General features: G+C 30.5%; 2 protein-coding genes across 2 annotated transcripts in view; one reads left to right on the top strand and one right to left on the bottom strand.

The window, feature by feature from the left end:
* LOC112904954 (putative serine protease K12H4.7) overlaps positions 1-7,423 on the bottom strand; it is a 15,028-nt gene extending 7,605 nt beyond the window's left edge. The window contains exon 1 of the mRNA XM_025976299.1: positions 7,271-7,423. Coding sequence (XP_025832084.1) covers positions 7,271-7,360 — 90 coding nt within the window. The 5' untranslated portion in view covers positions 7,361-7,423. The remainder of the gene's footprint in view (positions 1-7,270) is intronic.
* Positions 7,424-16,692: 9,269 nt separating this feature from the next.
* LOC108744345 (gustatory receptor for sugar taste 64a-like) lies at positions 16,693-18,342 on the top strand. Its single transcript, XM_018480050.1, has 6 exons — positions 16,693-17,139; positions 17,312-17,437; positions 17,495-17,649; positions 17,827-17,989; positions 18,048-18,137; positions 18,195-18,342. Exons 1-6 carry the CDS (start codon positions 17,032-17,034, stop codon positions 18,258-18,260), a joined length of 708 nt encoding a protein of 235 aa, XP_018335552.1. The 5' UTR covers positions 16,693-17,031; the 3' UTR covers positions 18,261-18,342.
* The last annotated feature ends 862 nt before the right edge of the window (positions 18,343-19,204 follow it).

The raw sequence follows: 19,204 nt of genomic DNA, 5'->3' as shown, positions 1-19,204 counted from the left end.
GCTTTTCCATTTTTACGAAAACCACAGAGGCGTCTTGTTCAGCGTGCTGTCAAACCTACACTAGCAAGGAGATCGGGCTGAAACTATAGCTACAAGCTATCCAAGGATGGTACTATAGAATGTCACCTCAAGGTAGGCCTAGTGGCGTCATCTCTTGGTTAGGCCGGAAACTTATCAATCCACCCTCGTATTATAAGTGTTTTTATTTTTACTTGTACAGAAAACCTCGAAGCAATTATTCCTTAAGGTATTCTATAAGTATTTAGTCCTTTGGTGATTTTTGGAAAGCAGATTTCTTTAGAAAATGCAGATCAATGAATATTCTTCGATAATAACAATATTTTGTTACTTAAATATTAATTGTAAAGCGTCCTTATCTACACGAACTGTAAAAAACGATTTCCACCGGCTAAAATGCATGCATCCAATTTTCTCTTGTTCCGTAAAGTTTTGATAAACGCGGTCGGTAAGTGTTCCTGATAAAATTCCAACCTAAACGATATTCCAGCACGTACATACCTCATATAGATTTTCTTACACCTACACACTTATTGAAAAATGTCCTTATTACAGAATTGTGTACTATAAGAACTTTAATTTTGGGTAGGTACATTAATAATTTTAAAAATATTAAAATTTGTTTTGTCGAAAAGCATTTATCTTCAATCAAGAATAGAATAATCCAATTAAGAGAAATTGTTATCTTTTTCTAATTTCCTGTTATATTTTTTCTTTGTTTTCTGGATTATAATAGTATCAATTTACCACGCACGTTTCTGTTCTCATTAGCGGTCCTTACGTTTTGACAGCTCTAATTAAACATATTATCAGGCAATTATTTAAGTATTTTACGGGCAGACACGTGTATTATATATATATATAGGAGCAAATAAGGATATCTTGTAAAGTCCTGACTAGGTTCATCTACACCGNTATATAGCAGAAGATAAATGTTTTAGAAGAGGATGTTTTGGAAAGTGCAAGGGAAGATTATTATTATCTTTGCACTTTAACGAAGATAATGCGTTGATAAATCATTGTCTGATTGGACAAAGTCATCAAACTTAAATTAAAAAATTAATCTTTGGGAATCGAATAAAAAAAATTAAATATTAAAAAAAAAAACTACTTTTTTTTCATGATTCATAAATAAAGGAATACAGGTAAACAACATTGTCTTACATTAAAAGAAAAAAATAAATAACTTTATTCCTTTAAGAGTTAAATTACTCTTGAAATGAGCTAATGTAAAATGTAAATAAAACACTGGGAAAATTGATATTATTTTATTATTGATATTATCATCATCCCCAATCGTTAACAGTGTCCGTATAACATTTGTTGTGTAGTCGTTGTTGTAATTGCTATTGTTTATTTACCGTGTCCTTTCAGTTCGGATAACCAGTCACTTATTATATTAACAACTCTACTTTTTGCCTGTTTCAACACATCAGAGTCTGAGTCGCTAATCGCGCCCAACTCAGCAGAATGCGAGGTGCCATTGATAATAATTGTAATTGCATACTCATTTAAATCCTCCTGTAATCCCACCCTGGACCACGGATCCACCGTACCATGGCATGTAATAAGTCGTGTCACGTCCGGTTTATAGCCACCGTAAAACAGATTTGTTCGTTCAACTCCACTATCGATTGTGTAAGAATTATATCTAAAAATTACTTAAATCACAATCGATTTTTTAATTTTTAGGGTTCCGTAAGTCCGAATGAAAAACGGAACCCTCATTGGATCACTCGTGTGCCTGCCTGCCTGTCCGTTTGTCACACTCAATTTACTCCAAATCTACTGGACCAATTAAGTTGAAATGTGAACCCAAACACGGACGCATAACGTAAACAAATTAATTTTAACATGGGGGTCATTTTTTGGGGAGTCAATAGAAAGTTATAAAAAATAGTTTTGTAAACTGTACCGTGTGATATATCAAATGAAAGGGCTTATTGTAAGGGTCTCAAATATGTAATTTTAAAATAAATAGTTTTTAAAGTTATTCCCTAGCCCCTTATCTCCTATGATACTGAACCTAAAATTTAAAAAAAAATACAAAAAACAGTTCTTTTGTTATACAGGGAAATGAATAACAAGTCTTTGGTCTGAACATAAAGTGAAAAATCAAGGGAAAATATGTTTTTTTAACTACAATGTTAAGTTGGTTCTTGCTTTAGGGTTCCGTACGCCCAAATAAAAAACGGAATCCTTATAGAATCACTTATGTGTCTGTTTGTTCGTTTTTTGTTTTAACTTAAATTAATATTTTCACATTATTACGCGATACTTTCGTAATACTGCCACTTCTAAATTTTCATGATTCACAATTATGAAAATTTTTACTTACTCTTTACCGAAAAGATCCATGCACATTTGATAATACATTTCTATTGTATATGTATCACCGAAAGCGCGTGTTTGAAACCATCCAAACTGAGTACACATTTGATACATCCATTGACGCACTTAAATCAAAAGAAAATAAGTGATAGATGCCTTTTTTGTAGAAGAAAAGGTTTGGACTTTATACCAAAATAGGTATGGGTGGTACATAGTTTAATTCAAAGTATTGAAAGGCAACTTTGTCATAATTACATTCATCGGTTGAATACTTACTGTCGGTTGTATTTAATGCTGTCGTAGAAAGTGTTTTTACATCATCGCTATAAGATGGTAAACATTCTGAGGTTACTCTTACATACTTTGCTAGTTTTTCCATATCAGACCCTGTTTGATTCTCTATATATCTACATACGGCCGCCGGGTCTCCGGGTTGGGCGTATTGAACTACACTACCAAGGTTGAATGGAATATTCTGAAGAAAATAAGCTTTGTCTATTTCTACTGATGCATTAACAACCTCACAAGCACTGAAAGAATTTAGAAACATTATTTAAGTGGTCTGTTGCAATGTACAGTAATAGTTCCTTATTCGCGGGTGAAAAAATTGCAATCCAGTTCGTGTATTCGCGGCTAAAAATTTCGTTATTCGCGGATGCAATTGTAAATAGACCGAGCGGCATGGCCTAAAGGTTTAGCATTCGGGAGGACGCCGGTTCGATTCCGGGTCCGTCTGCCTTGGTCCAAGTTTTTCTGTGGTTTCCTTGGATCACCTAGGGAAATGCTGAGGCAGTAATATTCCACAGATAATCTTTCATTCTCTTCTGTCTTCATTTCGTCCGTCTCAACTTTCTCACCCGAACCACCACCCACCCATTCCCACGATTCCTGAAAGGAGGCTGAAGAGGGTCTTCCGCCCTACCTTCCGGCATAGTCCGGAGGGACTGCCCGTCCGCCAGCATTAATATGGTGGGAATGAAACACCCAAAAGTTTTAAAGTTTTTATTGTAAATAGAAAAGGATTCGGTGTTATTTATTAAGAGGATTGACCGCAATAGGCCGTTCATGCCTAGTTTCCGAAACATGGGTTTCTATTCTAAACATTGTGATTTAACGCTTCGAGATAAATATGTGATGTTTGTATGGACAGACAAAAGTTTACACTAACTCGGTACGTTTTTGGTTTTCAATAACATAGTCATTAAAAGCTTTTACAAGTACTTAAAGTTGATGCTCCTTGTGGGACACGTATTTTCAATAGAAATTAAAACATTAAAAAATGTCCTTCGTTAGGCTTTAAAAAAAAGCTTTATCTATCTTACTACAAAATTTCAAACCTCTGTTCCAAACATTAAACTCATGATATCTAGAACCGATAAGCATGTTTTTACTCTACGCCGCATATACTACTGAATCCCCTTAATGTATCGGCATTTTTTGAGTATGTACTGTTGGTACGTGCCGAGGCGACTTATATAAAAGATTGTAACCATGTGGATTAATTCAAAGTACGAAACAAGAAAAAATCACTAAATTTTTTAAACCCTTGTGTACAGCTGATTATAACTTTTAATTGCGAATTTCTCAATAAATTGATTTTATTCTGATACATATACGTATACCCAGCGAATAAAGAGCTTTTACCGTATATGCAAATAAGAGGAAGACTCACTTAAACAATTGTGATACATTGTTAGCACCCTCTTGAGTTTCTAGCATTTCCATTACTTCAACCATGGCTCTTCTGACTAGGCGCGAACATGAGGGGGAAGCAAGGCGTAGATTTTCTTCCACAACTTCATAATATCCTACAATATACCTTTGAAAGCCCACAATTCAATTCGTAAATTATACGATGCGAAAATAAAAAATATCAAGAATGTTCGATAATTGTAAAATATGGGTCAGGTCCCGGTGAAAGTCGGTTGATATAAGGCAGGTGATATAAATAGTGCACACTAGAAGTCCAAACGGTGTTATAGATTCATATGAAGGGTGATATAACTAATTACACAGTGAGATAAATAAACGATTGTTTATTTAGTGTGCTACTGTGTAAAATCGCTTGTTTTCAGAGAAGAGAACGCAAAAGCTAAACTTTTGCTTTTATTTTAAATGCTTTTTTCTAAATATTGTTGACGAACAATTTAAGTCGAACCCAATGGAAACAGCAATTTCTTTCATATGTTTTATATATGTATTAGGTAGTAGGTATTATATTTTTCAAGTAATTTAATAATTTTAGTTTACAATAATTACTTTCAATGGATGAAAACGTAGGTATATCTTTCTTATTAAAAACTGTATGCATAGGAAACAGAAAATGTTATTCGTCGTTTCGACCGTCTTTTACTGAATAATTTTTGTGATATATGTACGCTACAAATATGTTGCTCATTATTTACCTGTAAAATCAGCTTCTGCAAAGACACCACCACTGGAGCAATAAGCAATGTCTATTATATGAGGGTATTTTATTCTTGCCCATGTTGCTAAAGTTCCAGCATACGATGCACCAGTAACTATCACCTAAACATCATTTCAAAACTTATTTTTCTTATCATTGACCTACATTTGAAACAGGCGAACGCAACTCAGAGAACTTATTTATTTCAATACAAAATCAACCCTTTAGTAGCAAGAAAATTTATCTTATCTATTTAAAAATCAAAAAGAGCTAATCCATGTATTAAAAAATAGTAGACAGAAAATAATCCTTTGCAAAAATTTATTAGTATTAAATTTGATTATTTAGGAAATTAGTCAAAGTTGATTCAAAAGTTTAGATAAAATTTAGATCAGATCTAATTAAAACCCTAATTTTTGTTTGCTTCATACTGAAAATGAGTATAGATAGCAATTAAATGGATTGTAATGATGACTTTTTGTATTAGGTCATTTTTCTAATTGTAAGCTGTTTTTTCAGACTAGGTATACAGTTGTACTTTTGCATTTGCTCTTTACTTACTGTACTGTTTCGAAGTCCTGTCATGTTTCGCTTTTGGTACTCAATGAAATACGCAAGGTCTGCTAGAGCTTGGTCAACAGAAAAGTATTTGAAACTATCGGATGATAAGTCGCTACGAAATAACCACATTGTGAAAATGAAAAACGTTCAACTTCAATTTGACCATATAGATATTAATTAATAGTAATACCTTGTTGGAAAACTGTTACCATAAAATCTATGCTCTGTATATAATAATGATGCATTATGTAGTCGGGCGATGTCAAAGAAAAGGCCTGACATAGTCCAGTCTATTGAAATAGTCCATTCACCCCCTATAAACACGATTATGGGACCACCTTCTTCATAAAAGGCGTTATTTCGTATATATCTCTAAAAATACCGTCAGTATACTTTAAGAAGAAAAAAAATCTTCTTATCTCTCTATGAGTTAATGCAAAAGTTCAAATTTTGCTTTTAATATTTTATGCAAGAGTCAAAATTAGAATAATTTTTACCATTTCCCATGTTCTGTTGTCTGCTGCATTGAAATGGTCAACTTTTTGAGTAATTGTACCCCATTCAGGTGTTGTTGAAATTTGAGGTTCGCTGGCCGCTGGTAATCCTTGACGGATAATTGGCGGTTTACCCTAAATAGAGTAATTTACTTCTGTGATGAGATAGAAAAAGAAATAATTTGTTTCGTTGCATCAGAGCAACAAATCCAATAATTATTAGCTTGTATTTTTTGTAATAAGTTAAAGTAAAACATAGAAAAAAGTTAAGGTAATATTCATTACTGAACACAGGTGAGTTTTTTGTACTTTATTTGGCGAGTTGACCCTAAAATTTTAGTTGCGCGCACAGTATACAAAGAGGAACAGAACTCTCAACGTCTACTGTCAACTGATAGTTGGCATTGACAAAAACAAAATTATTTTCTATACATTCTAAGATTCTGGAAATAAGTAAATTTTGTTTCAGATTAATATTGACATATGTACATACACTGCACTACTCAATAATTGTTGAAATTTTTGAAACAATTTGAGACATTCACATAAAACAAGTTAGGATATTGTAGTTGATTCATTCTATTTGGTTGTATTAAAATAATACTTTGGAATCGCAAGAAAACAATCGTATACTATAAGATATTTCGTTAAACTATACATGCCATATTTAAAAAAGTAGTATAAGTAGTTAATATAAAATTTTCANTAAATATTTTTTGTTTATTAATTTTTAGAATATAAAATTTTGAACTTACACACTCAAACTATGTAAGAATGTAAGATCTTATTATAATAAAGTCCATTATCATCAGTCAAGTTCCCTGAAAGGATTACAATAAAATAACTTTATCAGGACCGTACTGGGATAGATTAGGAATTTCGTATAGGCTTATAATACGGCAGTCAAGTTAGAACCGGATCGAAATACTGTAAGAGGCTACGATAAGGCAATCAAGTCAGGGCCGTATCAGGATAGGTAAAGGATTTCATAACAAGGGATCTGATAAATATCGTAATAGGGCATCTCTACTACAGACTGATCCTCTCAAGATATGGCTATTAGGGCTAATCCTGTTTCATTTCTACTCGGGTTCGTGATCGAAGAAGCAGGTTCATGGTTGATAAAATTTAATAAGTGATACCTTACAGCAAAATATTCGAAATGCTTAACGTAATACAATATTGAACACTTAACGATTATAGATTGTACACCTTTCATTAGTGATTCTCTTCTATTTCTACTATAATTGCAATCAATGAAGCCCTTAACAAAAATAGTCTACATTAGGTATTCCTAGCTACTTTGTATTAATGCCCCTAACGTTTCATCAGAATTGATTCAGCTATTTCGAATATTAACCCGTAATAACTTACAATAAACTATATAATCAGACAGATACACTTCAATTTTTTTAGGTATATTTTTTGATTTTTACATTTAAAATCTGTAGGGACTCACCTCAACTGAAAATGTTCCTGTAGTCAAGAGAAGAGTCAAGATACCAAAAAGTTCCCACATGTTTGTTAGCAACACCTTTATAAGAATCATTATTAGTATACTTTTCTGTTTTCCACTAAACAGTGAGACTCGTGTGAAAAAATAATTACTTTCACTTTCCTTTTATATCTAGCAGGGTTGTATCAGAAAATAAGAAATTATCTTTTGATTGATAATGACAAATGCCTAAAATCTCATAATCATTAAAAGGCCACATTATTTTTATTATCCCTTGAAATTTCGGCGTATGTTTAGCAAATACCCTGTATATTGAGGGTAAGTCTGAATTTATTAAATCGTACCTTTCCTGCTTTCCCATTATGGTAGTTTTCTGTGGGAAACATTATCCTGATTTTAATATGCATTTTGTGGCTGGTAGACTTAAAAATAATAATTTAACCACATATATCTTTATTGGTAGGCATATATCATCCTGTGCGTTTTTGAGTCTTTCGACGCTACACGTGTCAGCGGTTAGAATGTGTCTCTAGATAAAATTTATATTACACTTAAGTTTGTAACCTTGAGTTTTGCGTAATTCATTTTTATATATATTGTGAGCATTTAGCAGAATAGTTTTGTTTAAATTTTACCCTGCTTTAAGACGCGTAGTGCTAAATTTTATTATGGCAGATACTGATTGAAATTTAGCTGAACGCCATGTGAAACACATTTAAATAATTACAAACATAATTTTTTTCACTTCAGAGAATAAGACTCTTTGATTTATTTTTTATTATTTATTCTAGTAAGGATTATTGTAAATAGATTTATAGTACGTTCGTAATAAAATTAGTTCAGCACTTTACAGGATTTACATTTTTAAATTTTCATTCGTCTTCATAAGACCGTCAGTCCTAAGATTGGTGGGATACGCACCTCCACTCTTTCCTATCCTGAGCTAATTTTAGCATTTATAGAAAACTAAAACAAACCACATCCTTCTGCCTCCAATATGTCTCTGACTAGAACCCCCATGCTAAAAAAGGTGACCTATCAACCTATCTCGCCTATTCCTTTTTGATTCTAATAGAGTCCTTTGTTTTCCTATTCTTTCAAATACCTTTTTATTTTCTTTGTTTCCTTTTCCACCGCGCCCACTTCCATACATTTTTATTGATAAATATAAAATAAAAAGTACCTGTTCAGTGGCTACTTTACTATTTGACGAAGATGAAATCATAAAATGTAAAAATGAAAAGGTTTTGCATAGGAAAATAGTGGAGAAGGTCACTATTGAATTCTCAAAACACCGAAACAACAGTTTATTGTAAATAATGTACCCAAAGCTAATTCCCCTGCACTCCAAGGTTTCAACAATATTTTCCCTTATTTAACCGAACAATACACTTATGAATACAAGAAAATTTTGCTTTGATAATGTCCAGATTCACTTTGCTTTTACGTATTGATGAAATACCTACTTTTACTTAGCTTTAAATAGTCAGAATATATTTCAAGCACACCAAACTTTTCGAATGCTCCACCATTAAGAAAGTATGAACCCATTTCACTGTAAAAATAGGGAAGAAAAAGAAGGGAAAAATCCCCTTTCATTTGATACATATTTGTGTCATATTTATTTAAAACACATTGCTGAATATTAATTAGTTTGTAGATGTAGAAACCGCTAACCCAAATAATGCATCTTCTTCCAACGACAAACAATTGCAATACAGCAAACAATACTGCAAAAAAATAAACCACAACACATTGAGTATCTGAACCCTTTTCTTTTGATACATATTTGTATGATTTTTTTTAACACAAGTTGCATAAATATTAATCAGTTGGTAAATGTAGAAAGCGACAACTCAAATAATACAACTTCTTCCAACGATGTACTATTTAAATATAACGATCAACAATATAAAAAATAAACCACGACACATGGAATATGTGAACCCCTTTCTTTTTATAGATATTTGTATCATTTTTATTTAAAACTAATTGCATAAATATTAATCAGCTTGTAGATGTAGAAAACGACAAACACAAAAAATTCATCACTTTCCAACGAAGAATAATCGCAATATAGCAAACAACACAGCAACAAAATAAATTACGATACATTGAGTATCTGAACCCTTTTCTTATGAAACATATTTGTATCATCTTGATTTAACACAAATTCCATAAATATTAATCAGTTCGTAGATGTAGAAAGCGACAAACCAATTTATACAACTCCTTCGAACAATGTACATTTTAATATATAACGATCAACAATATGAAAAATAAATTACGTCACAGAGAATATGTGAACCCCATTCGTTTTATACATATTTGTATGATTTTCTTTTGTTTAACACAAATTGCATAAATGTTAATCGGTCTGTAGATGTAGAAAGTGAAGACCCAAATAATACGACTTCTTCCAACTATGTACAATGTAAATATAACGATCAACAATATAAAAAAAAATCCACGACACATAGAATATGTGAGAACCTTTCTTTTTATACATATTTGTATGATTCTTTTTTTAACACAAATTGCATAAATATTAATCGGTTTGTCGATGCAGAAACCGCAAACCCAGATAATACGACTTCTTCCAACGATGTACAATTTAAGTACAACGATCAAAAATATAAAAAAATAATCCACGACACATAGAATATGTCAACCCCATTCTTTTTATACATATTTGTATGATTTCTTTTTTTGTTTAACAAAAATTGCATAAATGTTAATCAGTTTGTAGATGTAGAAAGTGAAAACCCAAATAANATAGCTACAAGCTATCCAAGGATGGTACTATAGAATGTCACCTCAAGGTAGGCCTAGTGGCGTCATCTCTTGGTTAGGCCGGAAACTTATCAATCCACCCTCGTATTAGCCAGCTCTTGCTTTATTATTTATACTAGTAATTTACGCAATTTAATTTATGCCGGAAATTAACGAAACAATCTGCGTATGTTCTTCTGTATGTTCTGAATTTGTATTTGCAAGAAGGCCATAACACGAAGGTAACCAGAAGGTGCTATAAATTCGCTATGACTCTTATCGGTAGAAAGCACAACTACCGATTTCTGTGAATTCAGACAGTAATTGGGTATTTTGCGCAAGGTTAATCGCAGTTGAAATTTGAAGAGGTCAGATAAGAAATATTATATTTAGAGACCGGATACGTATTATAAAATAAATTACTGAACAGAAATAGCTTCAGGATGTAGTAGGGACAATCATCCATTTTAAATTAATCTTAGTCCTTAAATGTTAAGACTTACAAGATAATTAATGTTTTATAGACAAACTAGTATAGTTAACAATAGTTTCACAGGATAATTCCCTATTATAGATAAGTACGTATGAGAATACGAACGTCTATTTTTTATATCGACTAAGATAATAACTTTTCAATTAATTTGGGTTTATCTTTTATTTTTCTACTATAGATTAAGAAAAAGATAATCTAAATCTTGAAAATTCAGTCTTCTTAATGGGCTTGTTAACTATTGCTTGCTCTCGGTTTTTTATTTTATTTTGCATATAGTCAAATCTTCGTATTGTCAAGTTGTCTATTGACGATTAATTGAAATTAATTATCAACTAAACTTCGAAAATATTATTTTAATCAATTTGGCATTCATTTTAAAATAATACATGATTAGAATCCAATGAGTTATTATTTGACTTTGAACAGGCCCATTTATTCAATCCACCCACCCTTTCTGTAATGTATGTTAGCTGTTTTAGTTACCTAGGTGGCATAAAGAAAAAAATAAATAACTTTAAGTTACTTGACACACTCTAAAGGAAAGCGATTCTATCATAGAAAAGATTTTTTCTGTTTTTGACACCATGATGCTTCTCCAACAAAATTAACTTTTCCGTATTAAAGTAAGCATTAACGTTATCATGAATACCATCATCATCAAGTCTTTAGCCCAAACATTGCTACGCAACTCCGATTTTTTTTCAGTCGTGAGCCAATCTTCGCATTTTCAAACATCTCTAACTATTTGAGAACAGTTATCTAATCAAAGTCTAGATTTGCCCCTCTTACCGCCTGTTCTTGCTTCTAATACATCTTAAAGTAAACATTCATACTGTCCTATAGACCCCCTATCATTTACTGAATTTCATTGCGCCCTCTGTTCAGATACTCTTTNCCACGACACATAGAATATGTGAACCCCATTCTTTTTATACATTTTTGTATGATTTCTTTTTTTGTTTAACACAAATTGCATAAATGTTAATCAGTTTGTAGATGTAGAAAGTGAAAACCCAAATAATACGTCTTCTTCCAACGATGTACAATGTAAATATAACGATCAACAATATACAAAAATAAACCACGACACATAGAATATGTGAACCCCATTCTTTTAATACATATTTGTATGATTTCTTTTTTTGTTTAACACAAATTGCATAAATGTTAATCAGTTGGTAGATGTAGAAAGTGAAAACCCAAACAATACGTCTTTTTCCAACGATGTACAATGTAAATATAACGATCAACAATATAAAAAAATAATCCACGACACATAGAATATGTGAACCCCATTCTTTTTATACATTTTTGTAACAAATTGCATAAATGTTAATCAATTTGTAGATGTAGAAAGTGAAAACCCAAATAATACGTCTTCTTCCAACGATGTACAATGTAAATATAGCGATCAACATTGTAAAAAAATAATCCACGACACAGAATATGTGAACCCCATTCTTTTTATACATTTTTGTATGATTTCCTTTTTTGTTTAACACAAATTGCATAAATGTTAATCAGTTTGTAGATGTAGAAAGTGAAAACCCAAATAATACGTCTTCTTCCAACGATGTACAATGTAAATATAACGATCAACAATATAAAAAAATAATCCACGACACATAGAATATGTGAACCCCATTCTTTTTATACATTTTTGTATGATTTCTTTTTTTGTTTAACACAAATTGCATAAATGTTAATCAGTTTGTAGATGTAGAAAGTGAAAACCCAAATAATACGTCTTCTTCCAACGATGTACAATGTAAATATAACGATCAACAATATAAAAAAATAATCCACGACACATAGAATATGTGAACCCCATTCTTTTTATACATTTTTGTATGATTTCTTTTTTTGTTTAACACAAATTGCATAAATGTTAATCAGTTTGTAGATGTAGAAAGTGAAAACCCAAATAATACGTCTTCTTCCAACGATGTACAATGTAAATATAACGATCAACAATATAAAAAAATAATCCACGACACATAGAATATGTGAACCCCATTCTTTTTATACATTTTTGTATGATTTCTTTTTTTGTTTAACACAAATTGCATAAATGTTAATCAGTTTGTAGATGTAGAAAGTGAAAACCCAAATAATACGTCTTCTTCCAACGATGTACAATGTAAATATAACGATCAACAATATAAAAAAATAATCCACGACACATAGAATATGTGAACCCCATTCTTTTTATACATTTTTGTATGATTTCTTTTTTTGTTTAACACAAATTGCATAAATGTTAATCAGTTTGTAGATGTAGAAAGTGAAAACCCAAATAATACGTCTTCTTCCAACGATGTACAATGTAAATATAACGATCAACAATATAAAAAAATAAACCACGACACATAGAATATGTGAACCCCATTCTTTTTATACATATTTGTATGATTTCTTTTTTTGTTTAACACAAATTGCATAAATGTTAATCAGTTTGTAGATGTAGAAAGTGAAAACCCAAATAATACGTCTTCTTCCAACGATGTACAATGTAAATATAACGATCAACAATATAAAAAAATAAACCACGACACATAGAATATGTGAACCCCATTCTTTTTATACATATTTGTATGATTTTTTTTTTGTTTAACACAAATTGCATAAATATTAATCAGTTTGTAGATGTAGAAAGTGAAAACCCAAATAATACGGCTTCTTCCAACGATGTACAATTTAAGTATAACAATCAACAATATAAAAAAATAATACTGGACACATGGAATATGTGAACCTCCTTTTGTTGGATACAAAATTGTATCAAACACAGGAGAAATGAATCAATTTGTAGGTATGCATAAGGGACAGCCCGAACCATAACAGTGGTTCCTACTGGAGTCTATTGAAATTGATTTTTTTAAAACCAATTACTGTAGAAGTTACAAATTACATATTCGTTTGAAGGAAATAAGTTGTCAGGATTAGCTCCGAGACGTTTACTGATTGCATATTAGTTTGCAATCAGCTTGGATAGTCACATTAATAGCAGAATGCCATTTTAGGTTAAGGTTTGATCAGAACAAATAATCTGATCAGTACAAATAATCCATATTAAATAACAAATGCATTACCATCAAGTTACAGACTGTTTCAAAATATATAAGCGTAAATATATTATAGTATTTTCGACCATGACTTTCATATTCTTGTTAATAGATTACATGTTATGCAACCCGCAGAACTGTGATTGTTGATATTCAGAAAATTGTAATTTATCGTTTATTTTAAATAATTACACGCAGATAAATGGATTTTACGAATATTTTAAATAGAACAAATGTACAAAGCAGCCGATGTTGTAATATTACAATGGAATTGATTAATTAGTGTATTGTATTATAGGCACAAACTGCCATGTTGTAATACCGTCAACGCAGGAGTAAAAATTTAAGTAAAATAAAACATGTGTATTACCTAATTACCTTTACCATATCAGTAAAATTGCACTAAAATATTAATTTCGATAATATTCACCACAGATATGAATATCTTTTACTATGAGGAAACTAATTTAGGAAGAACTCATATTTTGATGTGTAGTTTGCAACGCCATCACAGCAAAAGAGTGAAACTTTCGGCGGGTGGGGTATAAATACCTACCATTGTTTCAGCGGAATCAGCCAATAAGAAGCTAGTAAAATTTCACAAGTAGGAATGACTATGAAAGCACTTTTTCCTTAAATAAATCAAATTTAATTAATAATAGAACATCATACTTGCATATTTCTTAAATTGGGTGATTAATATTGTATTAAAAATATACCGACAGAAAATTGTACGTCACAAGCTCGACCAATAGAAAGCAAGCAAATGGCCGCGAAATAAACGCGGCAAAGGTTTGAAATTTTAAATAATAATCAAAAGTAAGGCTTGTGCCTACCAGAAGATACTATTAGTTTTCTTTTAAATTGCATTGTTAGTTTATTACAAGCAACAATAACAATGAGAAATAAATAAATAAATATTTATCTTTTACCTAATACCTAAAAATACTAAATAATAGTAAGCAAAATTTGTACGTATTTTTACTCAAAACGTAATGATACTTTTACAGAATCTTTGCTTTCTGTCAATGCAATTATTTTTTAGAGTAAATCTTATTCTGCCTTTTCAATGAGTAAAATGTGAATTATGAATTTGCGATAGGTATCTACCAACTCAGCCGTATTGATTTTACTGAATAATATTCTAACTTGTTTACCATTTCTAGGTACCTAATACTAATAGTAAGTACGTCGTTCAAAACAAATTAATAATTCCCTGCAGATTCAACAATTTCTACAAGGCGGAATCAAGTAATTCTAAACAATAGACCACCCTGTTATTATCTATGTATATAGACGAATAAAAAATTAACATGTCTTTAAATGTTCTGTTCATTTAAATAATAAAACAAACATATAATATTTTAATATTACACGAAACTAATCCGATGAGTTTTTATTTTTGTCAAACGATGTTCCAAATTTTTCCAAAGTTTTTGTTTAGGTAAATGTATTAGGTATCATCATCATCATCATCATAGAATCGTCATTTTTAAGACTGGTTGGAAACGTACTTACACTCTTTCCTATCCTAAGCTAATCTTCTCATTTCCATAAAACTAGAATATCCCAGATCCTTAACTATTTGTAAACATAATCTAATCTAGGTCTACCTTTACCCCTCATAACTCCTGTATCTGCTTCTAATAATACTATTGTGTACCTGATTCTATAAGGTCATCAATTTATATAGAAACGCGTTTATGCAAACTTGTACGATTATCACAATATTTTTGTTTCAAACCTGGTATATGTTTGTTGTCCCTTTTTCTTAATTTGATACAAACTTTTGATTGATAAATCAAAAAGAACGATAAATCGTATTTTTCAGATGCATGCATGTATCCTCATTCCATTTATAATTAAGAACAAAAACAAGTTGCCACATTTTTCTATATTCCTCATTTATAATATGAAGAAATGATACAAAATACGAAAGTTAAAGCGACTAATCTCAATCAAGGCGACAATTTCGTTAAATCCATAAAGTTTTTGATACTAATAGGAAATTTTTTCTGTGCTATACCATTAAAGGGTTTGTACGGGGGAAATGAACACAATCAAATTAAATTCGAATGGATACATTGGAGAACTTTGCTAAATATTTTTATAACAGTCGCGCAAATATTTGTAGTGATTTGCTATATATGTATTATGGTTTATAATGGTTTTCGAATTACTTATTTAGGTAAGAAAATGATACATTTTCCTTGCACAAAAGTAATTGAAATAGGTAAGGGTGTTAGTCGTTCTATTTTCTTGTTTTATCTATCTGTTTACTGTACTAATCAGTATGTATTCATTAATTTTCAGCAACCGCAGTTTTCTTTGCTAATTGTTTTCTATCGTTTATATTCTTTCTACTTCTTTCGAAAGATTGGATTCTAATTCTGAAGGAATGGGATAAGTTAGAGAAACGCGTTAATAGATACACTTGCAAATATAAGACGAATATGCAAAGGAAAATATTGTTATTAACAATAACATTTCTAATATTGGCCTTAAGTGAGTTTTTATTGTCTTTAGGAAATAATAATTAATCGGTGAATGTATTTATCAGTAGGACTTAATATTAGCATAGTTGTATCGAGTGTAATGTAACCAATTCTCTAGTACGTTTATTTATTTAAACAAGTGCTTTTTATATGAGTAATTTGTTTAACAGAAAAACACTCTACACATTAGTGGCAAGTTGACAACCGAACATAGGGATATTTTATTACACGCAATTATCAAAAAGCGACACCAAATTTGGAACATGTTAGGAATATTCACATCAAATTTCTCCATATAAGTAATAAAATAATATCCAATAAACCCAATTTAAACCTTTCTATAGAAAGATTATCCGAATTCTCTTAATTTATGACAGTTTTCAGAGAAGTAGGAGATACCAGATAGTCGTGGTTAACAGAGTATATACACCATGTTCATCAAATTAAATATTTTCGCTCGTACGATAAAGAAGATGCTGATAATGTGTAATAGCTACGTTCGGTGAATGTTTTTGCCTTATCTGATAATCAGTATTTATACCGTTGATGATTATTTCACTGTTTAGTTTTTTGTATGTACTATCTGTATCAAATCTCTTGTATCGACTATATCCCGAAGGGTGTTGGTCAACTATTCATAGGGTCATGGAATATTCCTAATATTTCCGGATACTTCTATATACTTCAATCGTGCCGCCGGTATCTGTCGACTGCGGCATTAGTTCAAATACCTTTTTATATTTTGGTATTGATTAAAACAAGTTAATAGTAGGACAAGAAAGCATTCTTGAAAAGTAAAATAGAGAATTGCAATGGATAAAATATAAAAAATAACAAACACAATAATTTAGTTATTTTTAATGGCCATTTCTTGCAAATTCACGTTTTCTTATAGTTGACAATTTATTAAATGTAATATCGCAAGTGATAAGAACTTTAATGCATAAGCAGGATTCAGAGTTTTTCGAGTATTTCTTCGTTGTAGTTGGTTATCCTGGTATTTTTAAAATAACACCTTATGCATTATGGAAAGGGATAGCAATTGAAGTAAGTAAAGATACTTAAATAAGAGCATGCATGAAGTGATAATTTATTAATAATCAAAAAATAACGGTCAGATATAAATTAATTACCTACAATAAATAAACACCCACATGGAGCTATCTGCAAATATCTTTTTTCTATACTGTTTTATCTACATTTTTGTTTACATTTGTAGATTTTAAACTTTATTGGAGTTTTTTCCTGGACATACGTGGATGTTTTTATAATGGGTGTTAGTATAGCGTTGTCTTCAAAATTTAAAGAAATGACTTTTAGAATAGAACAGTACGTTCGAAAAGATGTAAGGATTTCAAAATAAATTGCAAACTAGTCCTAAAAGTTAAGCAAATTTATTTAGGTATATGACATTTATCTTTGGAAAATTGTACGCGAAGATTACTGCCAAATGTGTCTTCTAACAAAATTGATGGACTCAAAATTATCGTATTTAATATTGCTGTCGTCTGCTAATAATTTATACTTTATACTTTCTCAATGTTTTCAAAGTTTAAGGTAAGAAAACAATTGAAATGATATTATCAGCTTTTCAGTCAGTTGTTAGAATAAAGTACTTATAATGACATTATCTAGAGATACAAACGATAAAACAATATTAAATTCGCATTAAACATCAAATCAATTGATCTCTGTCGAAAAAATACAATAAATTATTTCTGTATTTTCTTATAGGAATGCCAACGATAGTGGTTTGAAGTTGTATTTTATATATTCATTTTCATTCGTTATAATAAGAACGGTATGCGTTTATTTGATTGCAGCTTCGGTGAATATAGAAAGTTTGAAACCATTAAAGGCATTATATACTGTACAATCTCATATGTACAATTTAGAAGTAAGTGAACCGATATAATTGATAAGCAAATATGTTTCACTGAAACAATAAATTGCAGGTAAAAAGATTGATACGTTTCATCGCCTTGGATTCTGTATGTATTACAGGCAAAAATTTCTTCAATATAAAACGGCATATCTTATTAGATGTACGTAAAATTTTTAATTGATTAAGTTTGCAATTATAACAGTTTATCACCTTTTAGCTTGCTAGCGCTCTGGTAACTTATGAGCTTGTTATTGTTCAATTTACCAAAGAAGAATATTTTTGAAAAATGTTTGTACTTATAAGTATCAAACTTCCATGTATGATAAAATGTATGAATAATTTAATAAATTCTTCGTATTCCCGAATGGATGATCGTTTTTATTAAAAATTTAAAATAAAGTTAAAATTAAATTCGGACCGTAGTCTAGGATGGTTTATCCGACGTTTCGCCAACTGCTGTGTGTATCCTTAGAAAGCGAAGGCATAGTCCTTCGCTGTGTTGTTATACTGAATCTGAAGACTTTGGTTTTCCTTATTTCGGTAAACAGTTTCCTATTCCTAACCTTCTATAACGTATAGTAATATACACAAATTAATTTTGAATCGATGAAATAAAAATGTAGAACTTCAAGTTATTCAGTATCTTAATTCAATTTTCTTTTTTATTAACGTACTCATAACGTTTTCCATCTAATCGTATTTTTAATTAATATATAAAAAAAGGATAAATTGATATAAACCTTCAGATAAAATCAGGGAATTTATATCAATAAATGTTATTTAGTATGTACAGTTCTGAAACAGGTAAATAAAATAAAAAAAACTATACATTTCATGTTTATACGTTAAAAATGTTGTAATCTTACAAACTAACTTAAAATCGAACTGTTACATTTTCAGAATTTTTTATTTATTATTTAAAAAACTGTAAACGCTGCATTGCGTATGCACTTGACCTTTTGCTATTGATTTTAGTGTTTTATTGAAAGTAAGCAATTTATTTGCCATTTCTGAATTGCAAAAGGTAAATTTACACTAATATACCGGATCCAATACATGAATAGTTAGCAAAAATAATGGGAAGTGTTATTACAAAATCATAAAAACAGATTTTATTCTTAAATGCACTGGTACACGTTTTAGTCATTCAATAAGTCCACTATGTAATTGATTTGAATATTTAGTACCAAATAAATTTTACACATAGACACAAGTGATTTACTGAAT

Source organism: Agrilus planipennis, unplaced genomic scaffold (genome assembly GCF_000699045.2).
Source record: "Agrilus planipennis isolate EAB-ADULT unplaced genomic scaffold, Apla_2.0 scaffold17, whole genome shotgun sequence".
In the NCBI taxonomy this organism is placed as follows: domain Eukaryota; kingdom Metazoa; phylum Arthropoda; class Insecta; order Coleoptera; family Buprestidae; genus Agrilus; species Agrilus planipennis.
This window is presented reverse-complemented; position numbering and strand designations above follow the sequence as displayed.